Raw genomic sequence first — 23,315 nt, forward strand, 5'->3', positions numbered from 1 at the left:
TACTTATCACCTCCGATTTTATGTAGAAAAAGCTTATATTTGGGAAGATTTATAATCCAGTGAGCAACATATCTTCATCTGAACTTCATTAATGTCAAATAACAATAGTTTATAAGTGGAGCTTTTCTGTTTATAAGCATTTTCTTAACTGAGATGTTTTGTTAAAATAAATCGTTTATTTGCTTTGTATGCATGCAAATATGCTACTTGGTGTAATTTTGTATTTTTGAGAGAAAAGTTGCAGAGAGTGAGAGAACATTTAGTCTAATTTTGTATTTTTGTCTCAATGATTTGAAAATTACAAAGGCTATTTATTATACTAGTTTCAGTGCAGTTGCTAAAATCAATTTGGTAAACGAAATACACAATTAACTTACTTTGGTAAATCTTTTCACATACAAGATAATCAAGCAAAGATTGTTTCTGGTAAAGAGTTGATTGTTCGGGAAGGTGTAAAGGAAATGAAGAGTATTGAATTTTGGGTATGTGGTCTTGTCTTGTTTATATGGTGATGCTAAGCCATACATGGAGTTAGGAAAAATTGCTGTTGGGTGTGAAAATTCTATAGTTTCCACGCTTGATCTCAAATTCAGTGAAAAACTAACGAAGAAAATGCAATGCTTTAGTGAGATCAAAGAGATGAACAATTTTGTTGCTCATCTTGTTGATGGTGATGAAGTAAGAGATGATACTACCAAGAAATTTCAGAGAAATCTGTGCGAGGTAGGGAAGATATTTGATGATATAAGCACGGAGGTGGATCATCTATTTGATTATGTGATGACTCGGAGAACCAAATTAGTTGGTGGCTTTCAACTTAAGAAACAACAACAATAATCCTTTGTTTGATTCTTTATGTAAATATCAGTAATTTGTAACTTCTTTTTTCTAGAATTGTATATAATTCTCTAATTGATTTGCACACTGTAGGGTGTTTAAAAGATACATTCAATAACATGATTATCAAATCAAGATTCAAATCGTGAATCGTAAGGCCTATTTTTTCTGAATTGTGAATCAAATCTTATAGTTAATGTATTGTACATTACAAATAAAAACATGAAATTTTGAAGTAAAATAAAATGACATTACAAATTATAAGCTGATATGTCATATATAAAACTCAAAATGATTACAGATTTATACAACGTTGACAAAAAAAAAGGGCCGATTACACTAGGTTCAAGTAATGATTCATTAGAACGAAAAACAAATCACACAATTTAGAGCTTTCAAAGTTCAATAGGTCAAAACTCTTGTGATGAACATCAGCAGGCAACCTACACAACAAGAAGCAAGTATGAGTCGAGGAAAAACAGAAGAGGAGTGGCGGAGCTTGAATAATATTAGGAGGAAGCAAAAGACATACAACCGTGTATTAAAATTATTTATACCGAATATGTAATAAAATGAATGTTACAACACCTATGAAATCTAACTTGAGATTGTCCAACAAAATCAAGAAAAGTAATATTAAGTTTTCAGTTTCACACAGCAGGTATAGACCATCAAGATCTTAAGCAATTTATTTGGAAGCTTGAAATTAAATATAAAAAAACACAGTACCTCAATGTTGTGTTCCGCACATGCTTTCTTATTTATAATGTTTGCAAAAGTATTTTCTCTTTCCATATGGTGAAACTGAAGATATATAAGATGGGATCACATGTTCTGATAGCGAAAACAGACATTTAAGCTCCTCGATCTGTAACACGATATGTAGAAAGACCAAGTTAAGAGATGCTGGAAGATCAACATTGCAATAAGAATAAACCGAATAAGTTACTGGATCAAAAAGACATCTACCCTTTTCACGTAATTTTCCAAAGAAATAAGTGTGTTTCAAATTTATAGAATTATATTATATAAAAAAATTTAGACACATCAATTTTCTTCAATAAACTTTAAAGCAATAAGTATCGAGTTCATCAGCCTCTAATGCAAGTACCACTGTTAGTCAATGCACATGAAATTCTTAGGGGCGTTTGTTTCCGGGTTATAAAATTTATTCCTGGGAATATGAGGATGGGAATGCACTTTCCCATGTTTGGTAGAAGGTAAAAGAAAAATATACCTGGGAACAAATTATAGGAAATTTTTTAACCCATGATCTCCCCATTTTCTACTTGTTCTAGTAGCTTATAAACACATTCACATTCATGAAATTCAGAAATTATTCACAACTAGTAACATAAAAGAAATTCATACCTGAAACAAGGTGGCACGCCTCCTTCCGTTCCCATTGTTCATATTGTGATTTTGTCATTTATTTCTATCACAGGAATGTGAGCAATTTTGGACCAATTCTCCCCTCTCTCATTTTCATACCTTTCTTCTAAAACAGGGCATTTAGAAATGCCCAGTAACTTTAGAGAGGAAGGGAGATTGTGTTCTGGAAAAGACTCAAGTCTTTGACAGTTATAAAAATAAAGTGTTTTGAGAGAGGACGGTAACATGACCTCTGACAAGGACTCAAGTTGTTGACAATTAATAAAATTAAGTGTTTCAAGAGAGGAGAGGTGTCGAAGCCCATTTCCATCTAAGCATTTCATTTCAGAGAGATTACTTATTGACAGAAACACCAAGGAAATTGGCAGCAACTGCTCCTTCAACAAGGTGTTAACAATATCATCATTATCTTTAATATACAATTTTGAAAGATAAGTAAGGCTTTGGAAACCCCATTCAATTAATGGCGGCATCTTTGTTATTCTCACAGATGTAATAGAAATTGTTTGTAATTTGGGAGGTAAGAAAACTCCTTCACATAGTGCAAACTCTAGTTTTGGAAGATGGTGGAGATACAAACTTTCAAGATTGGTGAGGGTGTCCATCCGTTGAGGTAGTGATATAAGGGCTTTACATGAAAATACACAAAGTTTTTGGAGGGTTGAGGGGTTATAGGATGAACTTTCTGAAACAAAAATGGATTCCAGACCAATACAACCATTAATGACAAGATCTTGGAGCTTAGGAAAACCATCCAGTGGGAAGGAGGAAAGTGAACCACAGCTACCGTCTAAATTCAACTCCAAAAGCGATGTGTAATTGCTCCACGTTTCAGGAGGCAAGAATGATAACTCCTTGCAATCATAAATATGAAGTGACTTCAAAGAAGTGGGTAGACCTTCCACTGGAAATGCAGTGAGAGATGGAAGACCGTGGAGTCTCTAAAGGTCAAGACAACTGCTGCTCAAAATCATTTTGGGAAGAGAGAAGATATTATCAAAGAAACGTATTGTTATATCCTTCAGTAGAGACGGTGAATCACTCTCAAGCCACGACCATTGGAACTTTTCAGTAGAATGTAAATCTCCAGAGATATCTATATTTTTTATTGAGGAGAGCCAATGCAGAGCAGGTGGTGTTGCCAAGAGACGGTCACACCAACTTAAGTCAATTTCTTCTATGGAAGAAAGATGGCTAGGCAAATGTCCCCTCAGTTCAGGACACTTGTATAACTTCAGAGCTTTAAGGCAAGGAAAAGGAAACAAGCCATCTTGTAAGGGAAGCCATTCCTTCCAATTTGACATGTTCTCAAATTGCAACATCTCAAGGGATGGAAAAGGTTGAAAGGAAGAATTGGAACCTCCTCCAACTATGCCATAGAACTCTGGACCAATTGTCTCCAATATCGACATACCTGTTATACGTAGGTCCTTGAGATAAGGTAGCTGTCCAAGTGGTGGAACTGTCACACAGTACGCACAATTTTCGATGCAAAGGGACAACAATTTAGAAAATGAAGAATCTCCCAACCAACTGGGAAAGCTTGTCCCACCGTACAAGTCAATGTTCAATCTCTTTAGGTCTGTTGGGGGTTGCAACATATCAAGCACATCCTTCCCTTTAAGCGAGTCATCACTTTCATCGCCCCATTGTAGCGTTAATTCCTCAATATTTTTTTTTCTCTTCAAGTTGGAATCATGTGCCTCCACAACGTCAATGACGTTCTGCAGGTTCTTGATGAATAACTTCCCCTGTAGCTTAGGAAACCTTGCAAGCTCCTTCACACTTAAACCAACATTTTGCTTGCCTACTATAAAAACAGTTAAAGTTTGAAGATTTTCAAGTTCAACAATTTGCTTTGGCAACGCTGTTATACTTGTCTGATCGATATCAAGGTGACGTAAATTAATTAACTTTCCAATATGTTCTGGCAATTCGGTGAGATTTGAGCACCATGCTAAAATCAAGGTTTGCAAGTAGTAGAGGTTGCATGTTGTGTCAGGCAAAGTTTTGATTTTAGTCTGTGAGAGATCTAGATAGCGCAACTGAACCAAATTGCCAACTGAATCCGGTAGAATGGTGATATTGCTATAGTTGGATAATGATAACACACACAACCTTCCAAGTGTGGGTATTAAATCATCAACCACCGTTATAGATAAGAAATTTTGTTTCCAATAGTATTCAATGGGTAGGAAGCTTCTCAAGGATTTGAATTTGTCGAAAATCTTAAACTTCTTGAAAATGTCGTACATTTCTTGATTATATGAAAAATGACGAACCTTTTCAGAGACATCACCACCACATTCAAGCCTGTAACAACTCTTTCCAGATACGACTGTAGCTAAATCATTGACAAGGTCATGCATGACAAACTTTGGTCCTCCGGAATCACCATTCAGTTGTTGAATTAATGATCTCGATAACAGTTCAGCAAAGTAGTCATCACCTACCTCCTCCATTGATATTTCGCCTTGAGAATGTTCAAGAAAGCCTTCAGCCATCCACAACAAAATCAACCGCTTCCTATCAAGTGGGTAGTCTTTTGGAAATATAGAACAATAGGAAAAACATCTTTTCAAATGAGAGGGGAGATATTGGTAACTCAAAAGCAAAGCAGGAAGAATATTATCATTCTCTAATTTCCATAATTCGCTTTTCAGAATTGCAGACCACTCCTTTGCTTCTACCTTTGAACGCAGAAGTCCCCCAAGTGTTTTTGCAGCTATGGGCAGTCCACCACACTTTCTTGCAATCTTTCTACCAATTGCCTCTAGGTTTGGGCATTTATTGTCACATAAGTTTTCACTTCCAAATGCATTCTTTGAGAGTAGAGACCAACTGTCTTCATCAGATAGAACTTCTAGTTTATGAATAGGAAAAGTGTGTGCAACCTCAGCAACTTTTTGTTGGCGTGTTGTGATGATGACCCTGCTTCCACTGTTTCCTTTAATCATGGGAGTTATAAGTTCATCCCAATCATTATAATTGTCATTCCACAAGTCATCCAAAACAATCAAAAATCTTTTGTCCCTCAAATTTTTCATTAATTCAACTCGAAGAAAATCAAGATTATTGCTTTCCCATAATTTTGAAGTGACAGATTCAAGAAGAGTTTTGGTTACTCTCAAAATATCAAAATCATCTGATACACAACTCCAGGCTCTGAGATCGAAGTGTTCTATAACTTTTTCATCATTGTAAACAACTTGTGCAAGTGTCGTTTTACCGACACCTCCCATACCTAAAATTGCAACAACGCCTATATTGTTATTGCCAGTGTTACTCTCTGATAGCAACATGTTCATTATTGTCTCTTTATCATCATTTCTACCAATCATGACAGATTCATTAACTACTGAACTTGAAGGGGTTCTACGAGAAACTTTACCAATTTTACTTTGCAAACCAAGGATATCTTTATGTTGTGCGAAAAGTTGCAAGCTATCACACATGATCTTCATTTGGGAATTGATCTCTCTGTAGAAGGTGTTAAAAGGAGAAGAAAGGAAGTTCCACACCTGATTAGTTTTGTTTGTGGATTGTGTATTCTCCACCTTGCATCGCAGTGATTCATAACTAATCTGGTTCAGTAAATCCTCAGCATCTAAGACAGCATCTTTCAAGTCATCAAGCCATTGTTTGACAGCACGATTGTTGATCTGCTTCTCCTCAGCATCATCCAGCACAGCTTGAAGAACCAGCAGCGTTGTTTGTAACTGCTTCAAGAGTGAAACATTAAGCTTCTTGTTGTTGATGAAATCACGAAACTCGGTTGAAGTTAGTTGGTCAAGCATGGTTTGGACAGAAGCAGATAGAAATGCACCTCCAACCAAAGTTGCAGCCATCTTTTTCAGTGGATCTGTTTGCTGAATGTTGATGTAGCTTTGAGATGTATCAGAAAAAAAAGGTGGAAAACAAATGAGGGTTTGGTAAGTGGTAACTATAGTAAGGGAGACTTAGATGAGACAATGAAGCACATGTGAGATAGTTGGAATAAGTGCTTTATTCTAAAAGCATGAAAACAAGTTGCAGTAATACCCAATAACTTATTACATTAATTACAATTACTGATTATAATAATATTGTGAAGCTCATTTTTGTTGACTGAACTCCTTGGATGACTCAAGAATCACATGCAAGGCAGTAAACAAAATTTAATGATAAAAGAAATCAATTCGAGAAGTGTTGATCACAGTACATACTATTGCTGAACTGTCCTACTAGATGTCTTCAAGATTTTACAAGTTCACCGATTTTTGTATTCTATCAAAATAAGATCAAAGGTAGACTATCAAAACACTACCGTCGAACATTATCTTTTCATTCTGACCAAAATGATGTTGTTAACGCTCCTTGATGACCAGATTGCTGCCGATCCAAATCATGTTTTTGTTTAAAATGGTGTGCTTTTTTAGGACTTCTGCTAAAGGCAGTGAATTTCTGTTAGCTTCTAGACAAACCTTAGATATTGAAAGGTTTCAGATTATATAATCCAAAACTTTTTACTCATTTTAAAAGGTAACTTTTCAGATCATATTTCAGATTCTATATTCCGGATTGTGTAAAAAAACTTTCAGTTTATATGATCCAAAAGTTTTTTTAACAACTCTGTTCAAGTATGAGTCTGGTTCCATGTTGGACTTCAATTTTTACTATTTTCAGATTCTATAATCCGAAATACCTTCCGATTTATAAATACGAACAAAGGGTATTTTAAAATAAAAAACATAGGACGCGCGAGAAGATGACAAGGTAAGAAAAGTAATAGTCTTCCAATAATACTCATGTGGGGTAATCCAACAATACAAAGGAGAGAAGTCAGCCAAAAGTTGGAAAAATGTACTTCTCCCAACAAAAAAACGCTCGTGTCCAATTGAATGGACGAAAGTACCCTCGCACGACCTAAGTTACGCTAGGTACTTTCAGCGTGAGTTAACTCATGCTTGTTATAAGTCATCGTGACTTAACTCACGCTGGTTTGGCCGGTGGCGTGACTGAACTCACGCTGCTTTAGCCGACGGTCTGAGAACATAAAACTCGTTTTTTGGACGGTGGTCAGTTATTCAAACTTGATTTTACACGTTTTTACATGTTTTTTTACTGCATTTAGTGTAGTTATAACCTATGTAAGTCATTCCCCCTATAATACCCTTCCAACCTTCACTATTTCTCACACGTTCATCTCACACTCTCTCCTCCTCACTCTCTGCAAAGAAGCGCGGTTTGTCAGGGTGTCATGTTGACCATCAAAGTCTCTTTCGCCTTAGACAAAAAACATATCTTACCACGGTCCCCATCTCCCCCACCATCTATTTCTCCATCCCCTTCCCTTTCCGCCCTATCACTTTGCACCATCGGTTTAGCTTTACCCCCCATCACCTCCATATTCTTCTGGAGCAGATTTAGTTTTACCCTAATCCCCCTTTCCTAAACAAGAAACATACCTTATTGTAAATGTATCGTCACAATAATAAAATGAGATTTTATGTGTATCAATTTTGTTATTTTATTATTTTATATTTGCAGTTATTTTATGATTTCCTCATCTAAAAAATATAATGTCTTCAAAGACTAACTAAACCCAACATGAATTTGAATAAAGCTACGTATTGAATAAATTTGAATAAAGTTGCACAAATACAAAAAATCAAATCAAAAAATACACAATTTTATTTCATCTAAATTACATTACATTACATTTTCCCTAAATATATGTGGTATCATCATGATGTTGGGTTTAATTATATTCTTGAAAGTTTGCTGAAAATGTCGGCATTGAAATGTGTTATACCTCGGGTAGAGCTATGAATCATCCTTTGAAAATTCAAAAGAATTAAGAGAATACAACACATATATTCTACATAATCAACTATATATGTTTTCACATCCAATCCTTTCATATAGGATGAATAGTCATACAAAGGAATATTGTATTCCAAGAGGTTGCTTTGAACTTAATCTTACTGTCCTGCCAACTGACAAATTTCGATTGACAGAGAAGCACGATCAAGTACAAAACAACATCTTAGAAGTGCATTCCCATGCATGACAGTCCTCCTATACGAAGGAATTCAATGGGAAAACATATGTAATTGATTATGTAAAATACATGTTGTGTTCTCTTCATTCTTTGACTTTTCAAAGGATATTTCAAGTCTCTACACTAAGTATAAGACACTTCAACACTGACATATTCAGCAAACAAACAAGAATTAAACTTAAATTCCAACAAAATAAAGACATTACATAATAATGATGCTACCTAAACATAATCTTCTTGCGGAATCAAACTCTTGAGAATATCTTCAGGCGATCTCAGCAATGTAACAAACATATCGATCCACTGGAACATGATGTGCTGACAAAAAAATCGATCCTCACGTCGTCGTTCGTTAATTCTAGCCGACTGAACGTTATTCTCCCCTCGTCGAACGTTGGACGTTCAAACCAAACGTATTCCACCCTCCTTGTGTCTCCCGGTTGAGTCCTTGGTTGATTTCATTCAGTTGATCCTTGAGACCTTTCAATGTGACATTAATGTACAGAACCTTGAAAAACTGAGGATTTTCACCGTTGAAGCGTATGGGAACATAGAACAAATCGGCCATTATTTCAAATCTACACCATAAAAAATTAAACAATCAATGAAAAACTCATTCAAATATTTCATCAAACACTTGGATTGAAAATTATACATAAACCCGATAACTCATAACTACAACATAAACATGCAAACATCTAACAATTAAACAATATAACTCATCTACATGTAACATTGTATGATTTCTTGCCAAAAAAAATCAATATTTAAACAAACCCAAAAACTAAAAAACTCTAATAAAAGATGAAAAATCTAACATGAGTCGGGATCCATTGACACCAGGTGTCAATGGATTCGTTGACACCAAATTTGAGCCGTTTATTTTATTTAATCTAATGGTTAGTAATTATTTGCTAAATTAATTTGTGTGATCTTTTCCCCGCAACTCATCTGATTGCAACTTGTTTTTATACTCCATCTGCCATCAACACGCACCAAAGTTCCATGAAATCACGTTTCTACTTAATTTAATTTAAAGGGTTTTCTATGTTATCAATTGAAACAAATCATATGCTAAAATTCAAAATCAGATTCCTTGAAATGATGTTTTTTCTCACTTGTTTCAATTTCGACACCAAAAATCCCTTCGGTAGTAAAAAAACTCATCTACATTGCCCTAGTTTCACTAGCTTCCTCAAATTGGGGTCAATCCCATGAAAATTGCAATCCATATGGGATGGGATAGATAACTCTTGATTTTTTGTTTGTACACTAGGAATTGACAACAGTTCAATTTGAGGAATTAACCAAGAGAGAATAGATGGAGATGTGAACAAGAATAAATCATGATGCATCATGTATGCAATCTGAGTTTTTGAATGGTTGAAAACAATAATAGTGTGAGATTGAGAGAAAGGGTGCACACATTGAGTTAATTTAGAAACTATTGTGAGTCTTTGATTAAATATAATGTACGGTTGAGATTTGGTGTCAACGAATCCGTTGATCCGTTGACACGTAGTGTCAACGGATCCTGTCTCATCTAACATATAAACATAAAAATGTTGATGATGTTTGATTATGAAAACTTACTTGTTGCTGGAGTGTTGTTTAATTTAAACTTGAATAAATTTTGGATCTGGGTGATTTGAGAAAGATTTTGGAGATTTTAGATGTGAAAGAGTAAATTAGAAAATAAGTTTCTGTCTGACTTTTAAAAAGACACGCATCGTGAGTTAACTCACGCTTACCTTTCAGCGCGACTTAACTTACGCTCGAGGTATTTTTGAAAGTTTGGTTGGGAGTGAGCAAAATTTATTGGGAGAAGAGATTTTTCCAAAAGTTGGACCCGCAAAGACGGGCCTACATGTGGAGGTTGAAATTGCAAAAAATCACAACATAATAATTTTTTCACGAGAAATAAAGTTGATATATGAGGGGAATGGTTATGGTGCATAAGGAGATCCTTATGCACCGTGCATAATTGCTTTTTACACCCAACATAATTGCTTTCTACACCCCAAGTAAGCCCACTATAAAATCTAATTATTTGTGGGCCTAATAAAGTCCCATATTATAATTTTTTAAAACTGCTTCCAACCCAACTTATTAGGATCACTTTTTTAAAACCGCTTATTCAAAACAACTTATTTATGCAAAATAGCTTATTTGTTCAAAATAGCTTATTCAAAACAGTTTATTTATACAAAACAGCTTATTCCGATTTCATTTTAAAAAACAACTTATTCAAAACAACTTATATATGCAAAACAATATATTTATGCAAAACAACTTATTCAAAACAGCTTATTTATGCAAAACAGCTTATTCGAAACAACTTATTTATACAAAATAGCTTATTTGTGCAAAACAGCTTATTCAAAACAACTCATTTATACAAAACAGCTTATATGTGCAAAACAGCTTATTCAAAACAGCTTATTTATACAAAACAACTTATTCCGATTTCATTTTAAAAAACAACTTATTCAAAACAGCTTATTTATGCAAAACAGCTTATTCGAAACAACTTATTTATACAAAATAGCTTATTTGTGCAAAACAGCTTATTCAAAACAACTCATTTATACAAAACAGCTTATTTGTGCAAAACAGCTTATTCAAAACAGCTTATTTATACAAAACAACTTATTCCGATTTCATTTTAAAAAACAACTTATTCAAAACAACTTATTTATGCAAAACAACATATTTATGCAAAACAACTTATTCAAAACAGCTTATTTATGCAAAACAGCTTATTCGAAACAACTTATTTATACAAAACAGCTTATTTGTGCAAAACAGCTTATTCAAAACAACTTATTTATACAAAACAGCTTATTCCGATTTCATTTTAAAAAACAACTTATTCAAAACAACTTATTTATGCAAAACAACATATTTATACGAAACAACTTATTCAAAACAGCTTATTTATGCAAAACAGCTTATTCGAAACAACTTATTTATACAAAATAGCTTATTTGTGCAAAACAGCTTATTCAAAACAACTCATTTATACAAAACAGCTTATTTGTGCAAAACAGCTTATTCAAAACAGCTTATTTATACAAAACAGCTTATTCGAAACAACTTATTCATACAAAATAGCTTATTTGTGCAAAACAGCTTATTCAAAACAACTTATTTATACAAAATAGCTTATTTGTGCAAAACAACTATTTTGCACAAAATAAGCTGTTTTGAATAAGCTTTTTATGAGTTAGAGAGAGAAATGAGTATGGATTATGAGTTTCTTTACTGGAACGTTGTTTAGCACTGAAATTATTACTGAAACCATAATAATGGTTTAATGGTTTTGATAATCATGTATGTGAAACCAAGATAATTGTGTAATGGTTTTTAATGAAATTATTATTGTTAGATGGTTTTGAATAATGATTAAGATGTTATACACTGAAATTATTACTGAAACCATAATTATGGTTTAATGGTTTTGATAGTCTTCTATGAGAAACCAAAATAATTGTCTAATGGTTTTGTTATGGCTATGGTTTCTGTGAGTTGGTTTCAAAACCATTTTGCTGTGGAAATGGTTTCTGTGAGTTGTACTCCAAAACCATTTTGCAGTGAAAATGGTTTCCGTGAGTTGGTCTCCAAAACCATTTTGCTGTCGAAATGGTTTCTGTGAGTTGTACTCCAAAACCATTATGTGTACTTAATGGTTTTGAATTTTCTGTGAAAATGGTTTTGAATTTTCAGTTCTGTTCTGTGAGTTGTACTCCAAAACCATTGCCATCATTCAGTTCTGTGAGTTGTACTCCAAAACCATTTTGCTGTGAAAATGGTTTATGTGAGTTGTACTCCAAAACCATTAGATGTACTTAATGGTTTTCTTTGAAAATATTACTCATCACGCAAATAATTTTCCAGATAAACTCAAAACCTAACACGAATCCATTCACAATAACACTCATCACGCAAATAATTTTCCAGATTCATATAGCAACAACATCCAAACTGTTTTTAGAAACTGTTTTTAGAAATAATTCAAGACATTATTGTGAAAAGAAATGTTAGAAACACTCTCATTCTAACACTTTTCTTAACACTCCTTTCTTGTTAGTTGAAACTCCTATGATACAGTGGTAGAAAGAGAGTCCAGTCCGTGCATAACCGTAAATGAAAGCCTCAGCAACCATTAGACAATTATTTTGGTTTCTCATAGAAGATTATCAAAACCATTAAACCATAATTATGGTTTCAGTAATAATTTCAGTGTATAACATCTTAATCATTATTCAAAACCATCTAACAATAATAATTTCATTAAAAATCATTACACATTTATCTTGGTTTCACATACATGATTATCAAAACAATTAAACCATAATTATGGTTTCTGTAATAATTGCAGTGTATAACATGTTAAACAACGTTCCAGTAAAGAAACTCATAATCCATACTCATTTCTCTCTCTAACTCATAAAAAGCTTATTCAAAACAGCTTATTTTGTGCAAAATAGCTGTTTTGCACAAATAAGCTGTTTTGTATAAATAAGTTGTTTTGAATAAGCTGTTTTGCACAAATAAGCTATTTTATATAAATAAGTTGTTTCGAATAAGCTGTTTTGCATAAATAAGCTGTTTTGAATAAGTTGTTTTGCATAAATATGTTGTTTTGCATATATAAGTTGTTTGAATAAGTTGTTTTTTAAAATGAAATCGGAATAAGCTGTTTTGTATAAATAAGTTGTTTTGCACAAATAAGTTGTTTTGTATAAATAAGTTGTTTTGAATAAGCTGTTTTGCACAAATAAGCTATTTTGTATAAATAAGTTGTTTCGAATAAGCTGTTTTGCATAAATAAGCTGTTTTGAATAAGTTGTTTTTGCATAAATATGTTGTTTTGCATAAATAAGTTGTTTTGAATAAGTTGTTTTTTAAAATGAAATCGGAATAAGTTGTTTTGTATAAATAAGCTGTTTTGAATAAGCTGTTTTGCACAAATAAGCTGTTTTGTATAAATAAGTTGTTTTGAATAAGCTGTTTTGCACAAATAAGCTATTTTGTATAAATAAGTTGTTTCAAATAAGTAGTTTTGCATAAATAAGCTGTTTTGAATAAGCTGTTTTGCACAAATACGCTGTTTTGTATAAATAAGTTGTTTCGAATAAGCTGTTTTGCATAAATAAACTGTTTTGAATAAGTTGTTTTGCATAAATATGTTGTTTTGCATAAATAAGTTGTTTTGAATAAGTTGTTTTGAAAATGAAATCGCAATAAGCTGTTTTGTATAAATAAGTTGTTTTGAATAAGCTGTTTTGCACAAATAAGCTGTTTTGTATAAATAAGTTGTTTTGAATAAGCTGTTTTGCACAAATAAGCTCTTTTGTATAAATAAGTTGTTTCGAATAAGCTGTTTTGCATAAATAAGCTGTTTTGAATAAGTTGTTTTGCATAAATATGTTGTTTTGCATAAATAAGTTGTTTTGAATAAGTTGTTTTTTTAAAATGAAATCGGAATGCGTTGTTTTGTATAAATAAGCTGTTTTGAATAAGCTGTTTTGCACAAATAAGCTGTTTTGTATAAATAAGTTGTTTTGAATAAGTTGTTTTGCACAAATAAGCTATTTTGTATAAATAAGTTGTTTCGAATAAGCTGTTTTGCATAAATTAGCTGTTTTGAATAAGTTGTTTTGCATAAATAAGTTGTTTTGCATAAATAAGTTGCTTTGAATAAGTTGTTTTTTAAAATAAAATCGGAATAAGCTGTTTTGTATAAATAAGCTGTTTTGAATAAGCTGTTTTGAACAAATAAGCTGTTTTGCATAAATAAGCTGTTTTGAATAAGTTGGTTTTTAAAATTAATCGGAATAAGCTGTTTTGTATAAATAAGTTCTTTTGAATAAGCTGTTTTGTATAAATAAGTTGTTTTGAATAAGCTGTTTTGCACAAATAAGCTCTTTTGTATAAATAAGTTGTTTCGAATAAGCTATTTTGCATAAATAAGCTGTTTTGAATAAGTTGTTTTGCATAAATATGTTGTTTTGCATAAATAAGTTGTTTTGAATAAGTTGTTTTTTAAAATGAAATCGGAATAAGTTGTTTTGTATAAATAAGCTGTTTTGAATAAGCTGTTTTGCACAAATAAGCTGTTTTGTATAAATAAGTTGTTTTGAATAAGTTGTTTTGCACAAATAAGCTATTTTGTATAAATAAGTTGTTTCGAATAAGCTGTTTTGCATAAATAAGCTGTTTTGAATAAGTTGTTTTGCATGAATATGTTGTTTTGCATAAATAAGTTGTTTTGAATAAGTTGTTTTTTTAAAATGAAATCGGAATAAGCTGTTTTGTATAAATAAGCTGTTTTGAATAAGCTGTTTTGAACAAATAAGCTGTTTTGCATAAATAAGTTGTTTTAAAAAAAGTGATCCTAATAAGTTGTTTCGAATAAGCTGTTTTGCATAAATAAGCTATTTTGAATAAGTTGGTTTTTAAAATTAATCGGAATAAGCTGTTTTGCATAAATAAGTTGTTTTAAATAAGCGGTTTTTAAAAAATCACTCTAATAAGTTGTTTTGCATAAATAAACTATTTCGAATAAGCTATTTTGCATAAATAAATTGTTAAAAAAAAATTATAATATGGGGCTTTATTAGGCCTACAAACAAATAGATTTTATAGTGGACTCAAATAAATCTTTTCACTTGGGCTGTAGAAAGCAATTATGTTGGGTGTAGAAAGCAATTACGCACGGTGCATAAGGATCTCCTTATGCACCATAACTTTTGCCATATATGAGCTTGTATCAATTTTTTTTTTTCCTTTTTGATATATGAGCAATTAATGTGAAGGAGGCAGAAATTGAAAAAAAAAAAAAAAAAAAACACAGCAACATGATCCTAATTCAAAGATTTCTCATATAGTAAAAACAACAAATGAGCGACTGGAGCCTTATTTTTTTCATGGTGGTGGTCGGATTTGAACCCCAAACTTTACATATATCATATATTGTCTCTACCAAATTAGCTAAACTCGCGAGGACACAAGAGCCTTGTATAAATAAGTTGTTTTGAATAAGCTGTTTTGCACAAATAAGCTATTTTGTATAAATAAGTTGTTTCGAATAAGCTGTTTTGCATAAATAAGCTGTTTTGAATAAGTTGTTTTTGCATAAATATGCTGTTTTGCATAAATAAGTTGTTTTGAATAAGTTGTTTTTTAAAATGAAATCGGAATAAGTTGTTTTGTATAAATAAGCTGTTTTGAATAAGCTGTTTTGCACAAATAAGCTGTTTTGTATAAATAAGTTGTTTTGAATAAGCTGTTTTGCACAAATAAGCTATTTTGTATAAATAAGTTGTTTCAAATAAGCAGTTTTGCATAAATAAGCTGTTTTGAATAAGCTGTTTTGCACAAATACGCTGTTTTGTATAAATAAGTTGTTTCGAATAAGCTGTTTTGCATAAATAAACTGTTTTGAATAAGTTGTTTTGCATAAATATGTTGTTTTGAATAAGTTCTTTTGAAAATGAAATCGCAATAAGCTGTTTTGTATAAATAAGTTGTTTTGAATAAGCTATTTTGCACAAATAAGCTGTTTTGTATAAATAAGTTGTTTTGAATAAGCTGTTTTGCACAAATAAGCTCTTTTGTATAAATAAGTTGTTTCGAATAAGCTGTTTTGCATAAATAAGCTGTTTTGAATAAGTTGTTTTGCATAAATATGTTGTTTTGCATAAATAAGTTGTTTTGAATAAGTTGTTTTTTAAAATGAAATCGGAATGCGTTGTTTTGTATAAATAAGCTGTTTTGAATAAGCTGTTTTGCACAAATAAGCTGTTTTGTATAAATAAGTTGTTTTGAATAAGTTGTTTTGCACAAATAAGCTATTTTGTATAAATAAGTTGTTTCGAATAAGCTGTTTTGCATAAATTAGCTGTTTTGAATAAGTTGTTTTGCATAAATAAGTTGTTTTGCATAGATATGTTGTTTTGAATAAGTTGTTTTTTAAAATAAAATCGGAATAAGCTGTTTTGTATAAATAAGCTGTTTTGAACAAATAAGCTGTTTTGCATAAATAAGCTGTTTTGAATAAGTTGGTTTTTAAAATTAATCGGAATAAGCTGTTTTGTATAAATAAGCTGTTTTGAATAAGCTGTTTTGTATAAATAAGTTGTTTTGAATAAGCTGTTTTGCACAAATAAGCTCTTTTGTATAAATAAGTTGTTTCGAATAAGCTGTTTTGCATAAATAAGCTGTTTTGAATAAGTTGTTTTGCATAAATATGTTGTTTTGCATAAATAAGTTGTTTTGAATAAGTTGTTTTTTAAAATGAAATCGGAATAAGTTGTTTTGTATAAATAAGCTGTTTTGAATAAGCTGTTTTTCACAAATAAGCTGTTTTGTATAAATAAGTTGTTTTGAATAAGTTGTTTTGCACAAATAAGCTATTTTGTATAAATAAGTTGTTTCGAATAAGCTGTTTTGCATAAATAAGCTGTTTTGAATAAGTTGTTTTGCATGAATATGTTGTTTTGCATAAATAAGTTGTTTTGAATAAGTTGTTTTTTAAAATGAAATCGGAATAAGCTGTTTTGTATAAATAAGCTGTTTTGAATAAGCTGTTTTGAACAAATAAGCTGTTTTGCATAAATAAGTTGTTTTAAAAAAAGTGATCCTAATAAGTTGTTTCGAATAAGCTGTTTTGCATAAATAAGCTATTTTGAATAAGTTGGTTTTTAAAATTAATCGGAATAAGCTGTTTTGCATAAATAAGTTGTTTTGAATAAGCGGTTTTTAAAAAATCACTCTAATAAGTTGTTTTGCATAAATAAACTATTTCGAATAAGCTATTTTGCATAAATAAATTGTTAAAAAAAAATTATAATATGGGGCTTTATTAGGCCCACAAACAAATAGATTTTATAGTGGACTCAAATAAATCTTTTCACTTGGGGTGTAGAAAGCAATTATGTTGGGTGTAGAAAGCAATTATGCACGGTGCATAAGGATCTCCTTATGCACCATAACTTTTGCCATATATGAAATTGAAAAAAAAAAAAAAAAAAAACACAGCAACATGATCCTAATTCAAAGATTTCTCATATAGTAAAAACAACAAAAGAGCGACTGGAGCCTTATTTTTTTGATGGTGGTGGTCGGAAGAGCGACTGGAGCCTTATTTTTTTGATGGTGGTGGTCGGATTTGAACCCCAGACCTTACTTATATCATATATTGTCTCTACCAAATTAGCTAAACTCGCGAGGACACAAGAGCCTTGTTTAAATTCACACAAAAGGGGTCAAGAAATATGAGGCTTTATAGGAAGTCTAACAAGGCTTTTCAATTTATGGATTTTTTTTCTAAATTTGAACACAAAACCGAGTTACTCAACACAAACGGATAAGTACATTTGACCATCCCACTTGTTTCTATCATGTTTTCAACGTGACAATTTTCTACGACCTTTGAAAGTTTCTATACATGAACATGCCTATATAAGCCATAAACTCATCTCTTATGCCTCTCAAAATCAATTAATCCACACACAACCTTAATCTATACAAACTTGCTTGATATATAGCTTAGCCAAACAAACCAATACCACATTTTGAATTTTAGTTTTCAACCAAAGGGAGTTAGGAGCAAACAAAGTTTATATCATTTTTTTGTTCTAACTTTAAATTATCAATGGTAGTTGACAAATTTGCAAAGACTCTTATTCAAGAAGAAGAATCACCACACGTGTCCTTCTTCTTTTTTTCTTCATAAATCTTGACATTCAAGTCTTTGAGTTCGATATGTAGTGAATTGAGTTTCTCTTGACGAGAAGATAGCAGTTTCAGAGCTCGTTTCATCTCCAGCACAATTTTAGAATCACCAAATTCATTCTCAGCAACCTTTAAAGCCTCGGTTATCTTCTTCAGAACCTCATCGATTTTCCAGATTTGGGACTAGTGAAAAAAAAAAATTAAATAAATAAATAAATAAATACCATGTATACGGAAACGGACACCGACCCACAACATAATTTGAGAAAATTACATAATTAACGTAGTGTAATTACAAGTGTCGGTGTCGCATCTGTATCGAACACGACACATGTCGGACACCGGGACACGTTTAATCCGAAAAGTGTCCGTGCTTCATAGCATATAATCTAATAATCTAATAAAATCTAATAACAAATAAGAACCCACCTCACCACCCTCCGGGTTCCGATTGAAAGCATAATAGGATGCCTCCTTAAGCTTACTTGTTTTGGTGGTGTACTTCACCTTGTTAGGTGCGGTAATTACCTAATTAAACCAAAACCATATTTAAAAATAGTTCTAAGTAGACAAATTAGAAAACGAGATTAAGATAAGCGTGCTGACGGTCTTAAACTTGAGCGATTTCTTATCCAGCACTGCGTTGATATTCCATTCAGCATCGAAAAAATGGGGTCTGTCAAATGGTAGATCAGGAATTGTGGAACGAACTTGACTGCCTAAAGAATCACCGCTACGACGAGGTGCCCTGTTACAAAAACCCTCAAATTGGTGGTCACAGAAAAGAAAGGTTGTTGTTGTTTTCAGTGAAAAACAAAATGTAAAAGGAAAATCATTAGTAAAGAGAATTACTCCTACATTGTTTTTGCTTTCTGTGCCGTCAACCTCAAACCACACAACTAGGTCAAGCCAAGCCAATGTGCCATCTGCTTATTTATTTACTAACCGTGAAAGCGATTTTCCCTTGTTTATTAAATCTTACCATCCGGTCTTGATCCGATGGTCATGATTTAAAACATATTTGAATTCTCGGATCTTGATCTAATGACCAAATTAATATTTTCCTTTTAAAATTATACATGAGTTTAGTGTATTTTGCGAAAATTATACTTTTTAATTTATGAATCACATATGAAATTAAATTTTGTGAATTAAAATAAATGATTTTGTGGCTCAAAATGTTAATTTGCTCAACCCAATGAAGTATTATCATATTCATCATTACATGACTTTCACTCCCATGTTTCCAAACACATTGACCAATTAGCATTGGATTTTGGTATAGTTTATCTCAACTATACCATGGGTTTGTTGGAGATTCTGAATTCCATTTCTTCTTCTCTTTCTCATCTTGGCCATGCAAGGCTTTCTTTGGCTCATGGTGGAGAATAAGAAATCACTTTCTTTGGCTAAAAATCATTTGAAAGCGATTCAACCAGCAGGGTGTTTTAGCACCAACTTTGGTAAATCTTTTCACACACATTATGGTAAAACAAAGATTATTTCTGGTAAGAGTATTGAAGTTAGGGTATGTGGAGTTTTCTTGTCTTGCTTATATGGTGATTGCAAGATATACATGGAGCTAAGAAAAATTGCTGGTGGGTTTGAAAATTCTATAGTTTCCACGCTTGATCCTAAAATCAGCGAAAAGCTAGTAAAGAAAATGCCTTGCTTTAGTGAGATCAAAGAGATAAACAATTTTGTTGCTCGACTTGGTGCTGGTAGGGAAGATACGTATTTGATGATCCATGATATAAGCACATAGGTGGATGACTATTTGACTATGTGATGACTCAGAGAGCTGAATCAGTTTATGGCTTTTGTAACACCCATACTAGACGTATCTAGAAAGTCTAGCACGTGCGTTATCTTTAGTACTGGATACATTAAATTTTACAACAATAAAACTTCAAATGAATGTTTATGCATCAACATGCGTTCGTACAAGAGATTACATCTTAAACTTTCCTAATACATAATGTATACATCCTTGAAGGTCAACATCATCCGGCATCGGGTACGAACCAACACTTGTCGCAGCATCCATTCGGCTACTAGCTTGCAAACCATCCTGATATCTGAAACAAATAAGGATTGGGATGAGACATAATGTCTCAGTGAGTTCCACCTAACCCTAGGCTATAGGCAACCTCTGGGAAAAACCTATAGTCGCCACGTGTCTACAATACAACCTGACGGTTGATTATACGTGTGTGGAGTCTTGCTTCCCTAGACGGTAGTGCATGCTAGACCCGTCTTAGTCCTATCTTACTTGTTATAGGCTTCTCTTCTTATATGTGTCATGGCGGTTAAGGGGAAACTAAAACCGCAATGCCAAGATACGATCTACGCATCATGGCCTTCACTTGCTAAAGTCATGACACGACTCTAAACCGGACGATTAGGGGAAACCTAGGATCGTCGTCGGTATAACTCTCTTAACTTGCTTACTTGAATAAGTTGTATCTAAAAACATTCTTAATCTTGCCACCAAAGTGACTCTTTCTAGCTTGCTAGCTCTTGACTTTATACTTACTTATTCTTTCTAGTTCTTGACAGTCTATGTCAAGGCTCTATGACACAACACACATAAATGTATGATGATTATGCATAGTCAACTTCATTGATTATGTTAGCGTGTAACAAACAATTATCTTGAATTCATTTTATGGATTAGTCCCTAGTGGAGTAACCCCGGAAGATAATCCCTTACTACCGGTGAAATGCTTAGCAAGAGCGCACCGGACTCCCTTAGTGAACGTGCGGGTCCCTTACGGCTTACCCCGTTCCCCTTGAAGAACCTTTTGTACCCAACCTTGGATGGAATACAAAAGACACGACACCTTAACTTAGTGAAATGCGGCTCCCTTGCGGCTTAACCATTCCCCTTGGGGAACCCCTTGAATCCAATTTGGATAACAAGAGACATAACACTCTTTCTTTCTTAAAAGTCTTAGTCTTATGCATGTATGAAAATCTATACATACTATCTCTTATACCTCGGATCCTTAAACGATCCCACTAGAGGTAAACTTATATGCTTTCTTTACTTAACTTGTGAATGGATATGAAATCGATTCACGTCTTGCCATACTCGTATGGCACATGCTTCTATGCAAAGATAATACTCACATTACCTCGCGTCTTATCAAGCATATTACTAATGCATAGCATTCTATTCTTTCTAACTATACTAGTTCTCGATAACTATACCGAGGCTCTAGTTCTTCCCTTTTCTTAATGGTTGACTTGCTACCCGTTCTTATCTTACTATTCTTTCTTTGCCATGCTTTGCTAACTATGCCAAATACTTGCTTCTTCTCAAGAAAACTTTACTTAAAATTAGCCAATAGAATCTTGGTTTGAGGGGTTCATTTCATAAAAGACTGCTCGGGTAACACCGGCTTATAGGACGTCAACAAGACCTGAGACGAGCAAACAATGCCGTAAGCACTGTCTTGCTCGCGAGGCGAGCAGCATTACTCGCCGTGGCAAGTTGCATTGCTCGCGAGGCGAGCTAGGGGCGAGCAGTACCCCTGGTTCGGCTGTCTTGCTCGCCATGGCGAGCTCACTTGCTCGCGAGGCGAGTTGTGACAGTCCAGCCCTGCATAATAGGTGTTCTTGACCCAAAAGCCTCAAAACCAATTATCTTTATGCATAGTATGATTCTAGAGGTCATAGGAAACTTATAAAACATTTAAATGGCAAGCATTGGCAAGTATAGCAAGCATAACATGAAAAGGGGTGCTTACATACTATATGCAAACCCTAAAAACTTCATTTCTTATCTTACAAGTCAATAACATAAACTCAAGGTGGGAAAGCTATCTAAGGAACTCACCTAACATGATTCCCAAGCTTCAAGCATCATCTTCACTTCACATGACCAAACCCTAGCTTTTTGCCCCTTTTTGCTTTCTTTGTTCAAACCAAACCAATCTTGTTATTTTCTTACAATCCATAGCATATTGATCTTTGCTTGATCACCTTTACTCCAACCCAAAGCTTTCTAACCAAAACCCTAGTCTCAAAGGAATCTCTATGTGAGGAAATAGAGATATCAATCCAAAGCTTCTTGTTGTTCTTGAGAGAGGAGGAGAAGGAAACTATGATGTTTGATCCATGGGGGATAAGATTTGATAACATGGTGTGGTAGGGAGAGAAGAGAGGGAACCGATGGAGAAGAGGGAAGGAAGAGAAAAGCCTTGCCAACATCTTAGGAGAGAGAATGGAGAAGAGGAAATGAGATATTTTTGGTCCTCCACCCAATAAATATCTTCCTCTCGTGCAATTACCAAACTGCCCTTGACTTAAGCGTGTTATATACGCCTCTGATACTTAACCCGTAATAAGCTGATATTACGTAATGAATATTCTCCATTAAACTTTCTTCCAAAATAAGTTCTCCGGGACGATCGACTGATACAGTTCTGATACTGACATGCGGGATGTTACATTCTACCCCCCTTAAAGAAATTTCGTCCTCGAAATTTAGAGATCACCTACTAATCCTCATATCAAATTTTGTCCAAGCCCACTCGAAAGATCTCGTAGCATACTTTCTTCATTAAAACACGTACTTAACTTCTTTCTTTATCCGCATTAAAACGAATAAAATCTCTCAATCTTATTTTTTTTTCTTCTTAAATCACTGAGCTATCTCAAAACATCGCGTTTGAACCACATCTTTACTGCATGCAACTTGGTCATCTTGTATCCACAACTTGGTTACTTGGCATATACCATTAATTTGAATAACCTTCATTACCTAAAACACTCAGGAATTGCCCCGCAGTGCTCCTTTGCATCATAAACATCTTATCATGCACACATAACCTCTCTCACTGTACTTCGAGTCTCAAGCCTCTTACTTACGTTACTTATCTTAATGATGCTACAAATCTCTTGTCTTTTCTCAGAGTCTTAAAGAAAACTTGCAATCTCATTGCACCCGAACTCTTGGGTAACTCAATAACTTGTCTTGGAGAAATGTAAACAATTACACCGATTCCTCGGACAAACTACTAACCAGTCTGGTGGTTCACTTGCTCTTAAATTCTTGCCAAGTCCATTTGCACAGGTACTTGAACACTCTTGGCGAAAATTACATGCATCCCAAATACTAATGTCATCAACGAACGTCGTCGTCTCTTCATGAAATCTCATCTCTATAGCATCTGCATGCCTTCTAATACCACTCCTTGTTAAGTAATAACGATACTTGTTCTAGTATTTTGCTTCTAGTATTTCTAAACTTTGGTACATAGGTTCTTGGAACGAACAATTACTTGATTGAAAGAAA

At 33.3% G+C, this 23,315-nt stretch overlaps 2 protein-coding genes and 3 pseudogenes across 3 annotated transcripts in view; 2 read left to right on the forward strand and 3 right to left on the reverse strand.

The window, feature by feature from the left end:
• The first annotated feature begins 341 nt into the window (after positions 1-341).
• On the forward strand, positions 342-922 carry LOC146936966 (uncharacterized; annotated as a pseudogene).
• A 61-nt stretch (positions 923-983) lies between these two features.
• On the reverse strand, positions 984-6,209 carry LOC146936968 (putative disease resistance RPP13-like protein 1 pseudogene; annotated as a pseudogene). The gene is made up of 3 exons (XR_015030804.1): positions 2,209-6,209; positions 1,567-1,705; positions 984-1,280 (listed from the first exon to the last, which is right to left on the reverse strand). The product of XR_015030804.1 is annotated as a putative disease resistance RPP13-like protein 1 pseudogene (transcript).
• Positions 984-23,315, reverse strand: part of LOC146936967 (putative disease resistance protein At3g14460) — a 32,891-nt gene continuing 10,559 nt past the window's right edge. The window contains exon 3 of the mRNA XM_085751499.1: positions 984-1,280. The gene's annotated coding sequence lies outside the window, so the exon portion shown is untranslated. The remainder of the gene's footprint in view (positions 1,281-23,315) is intronic.
• LOC146936969 (uncharacterized) lies at positions 17,797-19,020 on the reverse strand. Its single transcript, XM_085749310.1, has 4 exons — positions 18,996-19,020; positions 18,620-18,912; positions 18,443-18,541; positions 17,797-18,196 (listed from the first exon to the last, which is right to left on the reverse strand). Exons 1-4 carry the CDS (start codon positions 19,018-19,020, stop codon positions 17,966-17,968), a joined length of 648 nt encoding a protein of 215 aa, XP_085605436.1. The 3' UTR covers positions 17,797-17,965.
• Positions 19,199-19,861, forward strand: LOC146936970 (uncharacterized; annotated as a pseudogene).

Source organism: Medicago sativa, chromosome 3 (genome assembly GCF_051527215.1).
Source record: "Medicago sativa cultivar Bolivia chromosome 3, Bolivia_mono, whole genome shotgun sequence".
Classification (NCBI taxonomy): Eukaryota; Viridiplantae; Streptophyta; class Magnoliopsida; order Fabales; family Fabaceae; genus Medicago; species Medicago sativa.